The sequence below is a fragment of the Raphanus sativus genome, unplaced genomic scaffold (assembly GCF_000801105.2).
Source record: "Raphanus sativus cultivar WK10039 unplaced genomic scaffold, ASM80110v3 Scaffold3690, whole genome shotgun sequence".
Taxonomy (NCBI): Eukaryota; Viridiplantae; Streptophyta; class Magnoliopsida; order Brassicales; family Brassicaceae; genus Raphanus; species Raphanus sativus.
The window spans coordinates 1-10,136 of NW_026618994.1; the positions used below are offsets into that span (position 1 = coordinate 1).

Sequence of the window (10,136 nt, forward strand, 5' to 3'; positions counted from 1 at the left end):
TTTATTTATTCTAATATCACGATAGATGTTTAGTATAATATTTATATATATTATATTATATATATATATTTATTATTATTTTACTATAAATTTTTCACAGAGATGTTGAATTTAGTTTTTTTTTCATTTCTGAAGTGCATATTTACTTATTTTTATTTTTCTTTATATTATATATTTATTTATTCTAATTTCTTGCTTTTATATCGAATGTTATATTATTATAAATATTTAATGTAATATTTCTATTTATTATATTGTATTATTGTTTTTATTATAATATATTTACTTATAAAAATATTTGGAAATAAAAATATAAAACTATACATTTTTCAAATAGATGTTTAATGTAATTTTTTATTTCTTATGTTTTATATTTACTTATTACTCCCTCCATTTCATAATATAATACAATATTATATTGCTTATATTATATTTACTTATTGTTTAGATTTTTCATATTGTTTAATATAATATTTATAATTCTTATATTGTATATTTATTTATTATTATTTTACAGAGAAATGTTCAATTTATTTTTTTGCATTTCTTAATTGTATATTTACTTATTCTTAATTTTTTCTTATATTGTATATTTGTTTTTCTAAATTTTCTTGCTTTTATATTAAATAATGATAATATTATGATAGATATTTATATAGTATTTCTATTTTATATTGTATGCTTGTTTCTCTTATATTTTATATTTAATTATAAAAAATATTAGAAATAATATAAATGTAAAACTATACATTTTTCAGATAGATGTTAATGTCGTTTTAAATTTTTTTATATTTTATATTTACTTTTTTTTGTTTTTTATTATATTTTATATTTTCTTATACAAATATTTGGAAACAGTAAATATATAAAATTATACTTTTTCAAACAGATGCTTAATATAGTTTTCCATTTCTTATATTTTATATTTACTCATTATTAAATTTTCTATTTTGTATATTTATTTATTCTAATTTTTTATATCAAGTTTGTAATATTACGATTGATGTGTAATGTAATATTTCATTTCTTATATTCTATATTTACTTATTATTAATTTTACTATACATTTTTCAGATAGATGTTTAGTTTAGTTTTTCTATTTCTTATATTGTATATTTACTTTTTATATTTTTTTATGTTGTATATTTATTTATTCTAACTTTTTTGATTTTATATCAAATGATAATATTATCTTAGATGTTTAATTTAATATTTGTATTTCTTATATTTTATATTTACTTATTTTTTAATTTTTTTATATTATATATTACTTATTTTATTATTACGATAAATGTTTAATATAATATTTATATTTCTTATATTTATATTTATTTACTATTTATTTTAATATACATTTTTAGATAGATGTTTAATGTAGTTTTTTATTTCTTAATTTTATAGTTGCTTATTTTATATTTACTTATATTTTATAATTATTCTATTTTTTATATCAAATGATAATATTATGATAGATATTTATATTCTATATTTACTTTTTTTTTTCTTTTTTTTTACTTTTTTTTTATTTTTGTAGTAATAATGGCGTGTGACATCTTCCGAAAAATTTGTTTCGTTGATGTGTATGATCCATAGAGCCTCGAAATGATATTTTTATTAGTATAGATTAATTATTTTTGCTTTGTAGATTTATTAGTTGGTGACATTTGTTGACCCTTTACCGTTGTCACTACCAACTTTTTCTTTTCTATACAAGCGTACAAATTAACGTGTAATGTCCTTATCGATCATGGTGTGAGCATTGCTGAGCCTGAGAAGATGGGGAAGCTTGCTCAAGTTTCCTCTTCTTTCATGACCAAAACTTGAGCTTCTTCATTACATTTTTCCATTCATTGGGTACTTTTTAAGGCTTAAGAAAATGGCTACTATATTTTTATTAAAAGGAGAATAGTTTGTAACCGTTTTAGAACAAAAAAGAAACATCATTTGCTCTTAATCTCTTTAAGTATTAATCATTTAATTTTATCAAAATCTTGCAGAGGCCCCCACATGCTTAACCCACTACATAACAATGCACAAGTAATGCCGGTACAGACTGACGACAAGGTCCTCTTGCAATAACTCAAATGTGTGTTTCAAGATATTGTCAGTCTACAGTATAAGATTTGCTTCAGAGTGCGTTAAAAAGTAGAACAAGAAAAGCTATATCCATGGAATGAGAAGAAGGTGCTTTCGCCTTCTCAAAACCCTGAGATGTGTCCTTTGAATTCCCCGAACCTTCTATGAAAGCAATCATACCAGAGGTTAGAATTCTTTGGACAAGATGTAGTTTGAACTCGAGACTTTGAGGACAACCAGAAAGAGATATAGATTCCTACCATTTCCAGGCCGAGCGAAATCCGTTTTTTATCCTTCTTTGGATTTTGACCGTTCTATACTGATCTTCTTACCGAGAAACATCATTTTGTTCTTTGCTATAGCTGCTGCAAGGTCTTCATCATCCACAAAGCCAACACATGCCAGTCCCTGGGAGACACAAGAATATTAATCCACCATACTGGCATGCTTCACTAAGACATAATTGATATCTATGATGAACAGATTTACCAATCAATGCAGATGGAAAAATATACTTTATCATTATTTCTTCCCTTAAGTTCCAACAGGATTTCATCTAAGCATGATCATACGGAAACTAGGAAATTTTCCAGATTCATTTACAGGAGGCTATAGATGCTTCATTCCCTCATTCTAGCCACAGAGAAGGACTTAATGGAAACACGGCACTAATAGCTTTTCTTAGCTTTTCAAGGTTTGCAGAATACCCGAGAAGCTTTATATATATACTGCAATAACGTTGATTGTCAAACATGAAAGTTATCATCTTTTATAAAAATTTGGTAAAAGAAAATCTGTTTTCCTCGAAGATTCTCTGAGTGAGAGACGATTTCAAGCAAATGGAAGGTAGAGAAGGTTATTGGATGATACCTTCTTTATTGCGTCTGACTTCCAATGCTAAAAATGAGTTTCTGGGTGCTTCGTCTACTTCCCCCACTGCTACGTTTAGCTGCTTGATATTGGTATGATTGTGCATAGAACTTGAACTGCTGGATATTCTCTAAAGTATTGTTTTGCTCAGACATGAAGGTGCGTGACAAACAAAAGGACTTGAACTTGTTCTACGACAGAACAACTCTCTGTTTCTAGGAACCACAAACAACAGCTCAAAATCTGTTCCTAGGAACCACCATTGTTTGGTTGGTTAAAGAGTTGTATGAAACAGTTCAGAACTGCTAGAGTAACACAAAGCAACACTTTTTCTCAACTTTTGAAACGCAAAACTACAGTTTTATTTTATGGAGAAAATACAAAACAAGGTTAAGAAGATGCTTTGACATATACCAATGTTTGAATTAATCCTCCTATATATGTTACGAAATAAAAACCTGAATAAACGGGGAAAACTGATGGAGAAAAAAAAAGAAGAAAGTTCATCAAGACAAATTATAAGTTACCTCCCAACACTTCTGTTATTCTCTAACCAATCAACCAATCCATCCACCTATTAAGAACCCAATCTCCACTTTCTGCGAATCACTCATCTCCATGGAGGAGGGAACTCCCAACGAGTCTCCGGCTCTTTTCGCTTTCCACCAATGCTAATAGATAAACTCGACGAAGGCTCTACATTTGCTCCTGAATGCTCTCCCATAGCCTCGCTTTGTCCTGGTGATAGAAACTGCCTCAAACTTAGGGACTCTCTGTTTCCCATCTCACCCCCAAACCCATAACTTTGATCAAAGCGTGGCTGCCCTGATCCATTCAGACTATGCGATCCACCCGCCAAGCTCATGAACATGTGCTGTTGAGGAAATGGTGGCTGAGCATATGGGGCCGACCCCATCATTTGAGGCATCATCACTGGCGTACCCCTTGCGTCCACCATGTATGGAATAGCTGTTCCAGGAACATACATGGGCGATGGTGACATTGACAAACCAGGAGGACCAGTAAATCCGTTGTACCCATATATAGGAGCTGGAGAAAAGGAGACACCAGGGGCTATACCCAAAGAGTTTCCTGTTTTTCCCATGTATGATCCTGCTGCTGTCTCGAAGGACTTACCATTGGACAGGAACGAAGCCATCTGGGAAACAGTCTCTTTTCTGTCAACGTCCACTTTTGTACCCAATAGAGAGATAACGGGTTCGTCTAATTTGTGCCCTCCTCCATAGGAGGCTGTGCTCCATGGGTGCTGCCCAGAGTAGGTACCCTGATCACGTGACTCGATGAAAAACTGTGGCCTGTCATTCAAGTCAAAGTTTACTTCCTTCCCTGATTGCTGAGAAACTGAAGGTAATGCGGTTTGCTGCCCATTGTGACTTAGAAACAATCTCGTTTCCATCTTCAACTGAGAAGGTAGAGGAATGTCATCGTCCTCGTCTGTACAATTCAAATCCAAGTTGAACCTGCTTGATCCCCGGAAGTTAGCTTCATGTGAGGACTCTCCATCCCTAGAGTTTGATGAGGTGAAAGGAAACTGTTTCCAGGGAGTTTGATCTTCAACTTGATCATCTCCTACATCAGCAATATTCAGATCGACACATATCACCTGCTTTTCTCTCGAATCCCCACTAGGAACTTTGTGAGGTGATTCTGAGTGGGATACACTACAAGCAGCCAACCCTTTCGCAGTAAGAGATCTTTCCAATTGCAACGGTGCCGCTGCAGGCATACCAGAATGTGAACCAGACATAATGACATCGGTTTCATCAGGACAAATATCTTCATTGAGGTCAAAGCCACATGGGTTTTTCTCTCTCCCTACTTCGGATTTAGCAGGTTCCGCCAGGTGCTTCTCCTTTACATCATCACTGTTCATCATCCCATCCTCACGATTACTATTCTCAACCATTACATCGTCATCTCCAACACGCGGTTCCTCGAGAGAATGGCTTTCACCCACTGATAATCTTTTAGATGGAGAACCTGTGAGTAAATCATCATCATCGTGAGAGTCTTGCGAACCAGACTGCCCGCTTTCATCAGATAGTTCCTCTGAAGAACTGTGAGAAGCTTCCCCGGAGTCCACTTCTCTAGCCACTTCCTGTGCGACCTTGGTAGCTACCTCCAAGGCATCCAAAATACCGAGGTCAATATCAGCGGTTGTTTTGTCAATCGCTCCAAGGCGCTGGGATATGGTCATTGACCTAGAAGACCTGCGTTTTTTTCTCCGTTTTACTCTCTTCTCTGTGTCTAAATGGCTCTTATCATCTTCTTTGTCTTCATTCTGAGCATGAGCAATCATACTGTCATTCGCAACTTTATCATTTCTACCATGACCACCTGATAATCTAGATGAACTATCGGAATCCTGATTGTCCGTTACATGAGCCGACGAAGGCACATTTTCGCTATTATGGGCAATACTCACATCATGCGACGCACATACGGTCTCAGACGCATTCCTGCTCACTTCATTTGAATCAAGACTACTCTGCAAAAGACTATTTTTCTCCAACTCAATGCTGGCAATAACAGAATCAGAAGACACAGCTACATGTCCTACTGAACTAGATGACACTGCTCCAGAGAATCCTATCTGCTTTTCCTTAGATATCTGAGCACCCAGCGGAGGAGCATTTGATGGGGCTTCAACACTGTCGAGTACTGAATTAAGAAGGCTACTAGAGCTTACACCTTGTGCCTGCCAGCCACCATCAATAATAAGCTTGTATCAGAAAATCCCTATGTTGTTTCAATAAGGTCTTCTCAGTAAATTTTGACAATACCTTAGCACTGAGGTTTGAAAGAAAAGCTGTACACTCGTCTGGCTTCACTGGTTGCGCTTCTTCTTCCGTCTCTTCTTTATTTCCAGTCTCTGTTATTTTGTTTGACAGAGTTGCACTCTTATCATCTGAGTCCACGTCGTTCACTTTTTGAACTTTACTCTTCGCCAAAGACTCTTCTTTTACACACGCTCCTCCGCGTGTAGGATCTCCAGAAGTCTGCAACACACAACGCAATAGTGTTAGATCGTCAAGCGTGAAAGTTAGCATCTTTGATGAAGATTTGGTTAAAATATGCTTTCTTCCTAAGATTAGATTCTGAGTGAGCAAAAAGGGAAAGTAGATAAACATTTGATGATGATGATGATTCTTACTTGGACATAAGCATCGTAGTTGTTAGGATTGGCGGAGATGGTTTTAATCTCATGATGATTCGACTCGGTATCATCCGACGAGAGTGGGGCAGTTCGGGCAGTTGGGGCAGGATTCGCGGCCGAAGCGTCGTCTTCCGTCTCCTGATCGAGCGAAGCGTCTTCCATCTTCTGATCGATGCTCGTGATTAGCTCAGTGTCATCCATCTTCCGAATTTTCCTCCTTGGCTCCGTCGTCGTCGAGGCGAACTATAACCGTCAAATCAAATTTGTGATTTTTGAAATTAGAAATCGATGTAAACCGGTTCAAAGCAGTATAGTCTTTGAGGTTACGAAACTCACCCAATTGGTCAGCTCCTTTGACTTTTAAACCGGTGAGGATTTTGATAAGCTTGAGGTAAGCTCATCTGGTTTGTAACAGAAGGAGGAGGAGGAGAATTAACGAAGAAGAGCAAGGGCTCCAAGGTAGAAGAAGAAGTGAGAGAGAGAAGAGAATTTAGGGATTTTGATTATTTGATTTTGTTTTAAGTTTTTCACAAAGTTTGTGTGATTACTTTACATATAAAGAAGATAACAGGCTTTATGCTAAAGAGCCCAATGGATGATAACCTGAGGCCCAAATCGTACTCATTAGATTTCACGGTTATCCCTAAACCTCAAATTGAGATAAAATTTATTGGTCTTGATTGGTTTAGAGGTAGACCAATTTTGGTATTCAAGCCTATCGACCTGAACAGGTCAACTTCGTTGACATTTCCAAACCAGAATGCTATATTCATTCAACTGAACACTCCAACCGATTCCTCTCACTCCTTAATGCAGCTCTGGTTAGTGAAATAATAAGAACTACTCTGAGATCAACTCTCAATTTGTTTCAAAATAAGTTACGCACGATTTATTTTTCCATATAAACGATCGTATATACCAAATGTCTTATACAATTTTTATTATATTATATAAATTTCTAGAAGCAATGATTAAAATTTCCATAAACTGGATATTTTGTGAGAATATGAGTTTAAAAATTCTTAGGAAAAATACAAGTCTTAAATAATTATGTACAAAACATAGTTTTTTTTTTTGATAAATGAAACCGATCGAGGCTGAGCAGGAACAGGTCAGTGGCTGCATCAGGGCAGGTGCTTCATTCACCAATGCAGAGTGTTATGTCTATGAGAATATCTTCTTCTGTCTCTGAAAAACGTTGCTGTAGAATCTATGACCAAATCTCTGCCATGTTTCCTCTTCCTCTCAATGAAGAAGACGAAGTACAAAACATAGTTATGCAATAATGTTTGAGAAATATATGATTACAGATGTATACAATGGAAACCAGCCAACCACAAAACAATATTCTTCCAAAGTGTCAAAAACTACCTGAGCGTGTTTACATGTAGACAATGGACTCACGCAACCCTGAAAACATAAGTCTTTGCAACAGTCTCCCAATTATTTGCTTCAACATATTCTTGATACACGAAGTATGAATGCTATTTGCATGTAATGCCAAACATTTGCCAGACAAAGTGCACATGCCCCACCGTAAAAAACGTTACATACAATCTCCACCAGCTGTAATAATATTGTATATAATTTTGAAAATTACACGATTCATGGACCTCAACACATTTATAAAAGGCACGCAGTAGCTAGATCAGTCAATCTATCATCGTAACACTAGTCAAGAAGAAGTAGACAACACAAGATGAGTGGCTACTCCAAAATGGATTCAACTGACAAGAACCCCAACCCGGTCAATCTCCAGACCCAGAAACCCGATCAAGAACCTGCTGAAATGAAACCGAGGCTGAGCAGGAACAGGTCAGTGGCTGCATCAGGGCAAGTGTTTCACTCACCAATGAAGAGTGTTATGTCTATGAGAAGATCTTCTTCTGTCTCTGATCAACGTTACTGTAGAATCTATGACCAAAGCTCTACCACGTTTCCTCTTCCTTTCAATGAAGAAGAAGAAGATGAATACGAAGATGATGATAAAGAGAGGATGCATAAGAAGAAGAAGAGCAACAAAATCAAGAAAAAAGCATTCGTAAAGGCTTGTAAGCGATTCTTTGGGATCTCTTGAAACTCTCTTTTTGGTTTTCTCTACGATATAATACAGATCTGTTTGTTATATTCCGATTAAAGTCTTACCACTTTTTATGAAACGTTTAATACAAGAAAATGTACCTTACAATATCTATCGACCGTTTTAAATATTCGACGACTGATTTTGACGTATTTTGCTTGCTTGATAAGATTACACTAAATGAAGATACCATGGATCACCCATTGCGTTTCGCAAGTCTAAATCCATCTAATCAGCAAGAAAATCTAGCCTAAAGATAATAGTTTATACATATGATAATCATATCATATAACCATTAAGACTAATAAATTGAATATTATTTATTTGGAAGATGGAGATGGCCCTTGACTCCAAGATTGTCCTTTAGTGTAAAACTCGACCAAGAATCATCGAGCCCCATGCACTTGCACATGGAGTTTGATATTTTTTTTTTAAATTCTAAGCCTAAAAGAACATTTTTTTATCATTTTCTAAGGGGAAATGTTTTAGATTACTACATTTTATCAGGACCGGTTTAACTATTTTACTGACCCTAGTGCAACAATCTTTTTTGACCCTTAAACTAATATTAGTTCAAATTTTGATAAATTTTCTTTTTTAAAACAAATATTATGAATATATTTTCAAAAACTGTGATGAAACTAAATATTTATATTTATATAACAATATTTTACCCCTTTATATATATTTTAATATAAAATTACATATATTTTTAAAAAATCAGACCTTTTAACTATTAAGAAACAGGGGACATCGGATTTGATCCGGAACGGTCGCACCGCTTGTCCCCGCTTAAGCCGCCCTGCATTTTATGTAAAAAAGAAAAACTTATTAGGAATATCGACGAGTTAATTGGTAGTTTTGAAGTCCACAAGCTTCACGTCCAATATTTTGTTTTTTTTTGGTAAAACTTCACGTCCAATATTGGAATTGCTACTTGATCTGAAGTGAACATCTTGTATATGCTCTTTGATGATTTTCTAACAAAATAATTAACAATATCTCCTACAATAAACATGATCTTAGATCTTGACTTGTTTTCGTGAGACTATTATTTAAGCAATGCTTGTGAAGATCTCTTTGTCATTTAAGCAATGCCCCACCCTTGTAGGTTTTGTTTGTGTAAAAGGGAGATGATACAGTTAAGGGCCTTTTGAAGCCCATAAAGCCCATCCAAGGCCTCTTCCAGAATCTTCTACTGCTAGCTACTCCAGTCTCCACCGTTTTCTTATCTTCTTCCTCCTCTCACCTAACACCACCACTAGGGTTTCTCTTCAACCTCTCCTTCTCATCTCTCCCTCTCATCTCTCTCCACTCACGTCGTCGCCTTTCCTTCTCTCGCAACCTCGAAAAAATGGCTTCATCCACCGCTCAGATTCACGTCCTCGGCGGAATTGGATTCGCCACTTCCTCCAAGAGGAACCTCAACGCCAACGCCAAAGGCAACCTCAAGCCGAGAAGCGCCTTCTTCGGCGCCAGGACCGGTCCTTTCTTCTCACCCAGACCTCCGCCTTCCTCAAAATGAACAACACCAGGAGAGGCTCTCGATACGCTGTAGGACCCGTCCGCGTAGCGAACGAGAAGGTCGTCGGAATCGATTTGGGAACGACCAACTCCGCCGTAGCCGCCATGGAAGGAGGCAAGCCGACGATTGTGACCAACGCCGAAGGTCAGAGGACGACGCCGTCCGTGGTGGCCTACACGAAGAGCGGGGACAGGCTCGTCGGGCAGATTGCGAAGAGGCAGGCGGTTGTGAATCCGGAGAACACGTTCTTCTCGGTGAAGAGGTTTATTGGAAGGAGGATGAACGAGGTTGACGAGGAGGCGAAGCAGGTGTCTTACAGAGTTGTGAAGGATGATAACGGGAACGTGAAGCTGGAGTGTCCTGCTATTGGTAAACAGTTTGCTGCTGAGGAGATTTCAGCTCAGGTA

At 36.2% G+C, this 10,136-nt stretch overlaps 2 protein-coding genes and 1 pseudogene across 10 annotated transcripts; 2 read left to right on the top strand and 1 right to left on the bottom strand.

Moving 5' to 3' along the window:
- Nucleotides 1–2,054: 2,054 nt before the first annotated feature.
- Nucleotides 2,055–6,647, bottom strand: LOC130506818 (uncharacterized). Of its 9 annotated transcripts, none has more exons than XR_008942135.1 (8): nucleotides 6,461–6,647; nucleotides 6,122–6,367; nucleotides 5,751–5,966; nucleotides 3,474–5,665; nucleotides 2,947–3,076; nucleotides 2,566–2,804; nucleotides 2,337–2,484; nucleotides 2,055–2,238 (listed from the first exon to the last, which is right to left on the bottom strand). XR_008942135.1 is itself a non-coding variant. In XM_057001509.1 (4 exons), the coding sequence occupies exons 2-4, from the start codon at nucleotides 6,323–6,325 to the stop codon at nucleotides 3,557–3,559; spliced, it is 2,529 nt and encodes an 842-aa protein (XP_056857489.1). In that variant the 5' UTR covers nucleotides 6,326–6,367; nucleotides 6,461–6,647; the 3' UTR covers nucleotides 3,258–3,556. The 9 variants fall into 9 exon arrangements, 1 of the variants encoding a protein (XP_056857489.1); XR_008942133.1 differs by having other exon boundaries at nucleotides 2,947–3,155; XR_008942134.1 differs by having other exon boundaries at nucleotides 2,592–2,804; nucleotides 2,947–3,161.
- A 1,029-nt stretch (nucleotides 6,648–7,676) lies between these two features.
- LOC130506817 (uncharacterized) lies at nucleotides 7,677–8,314 on the top strand. The gene has a single exon (XM_057001508.1). The coding sequence runs from the start codon at nucleotides 7,824–7,826 to the stop codon at nucleotides 8,199–8,201; it is 378 nt and encodes a 125-aa protein (XP_056857488.1). The 5' UTR covers nucleotides 7,677–7,823; the 3' UTR covers nucleotides 8,202–8,314.
- A 1,118-nt stretch (nucleotides 8,315–9,432) lies between these two features.
- On the top strand, nucleotides 9,433–10,133 carry LOC130506819 (heat shock 70 kDa protein 6, chloroplastic-like; annotated as a pseudogene).
- The last annotated feature ends 3 nt before the right edge of the window (nucleotides 10,134–10,136 follow it).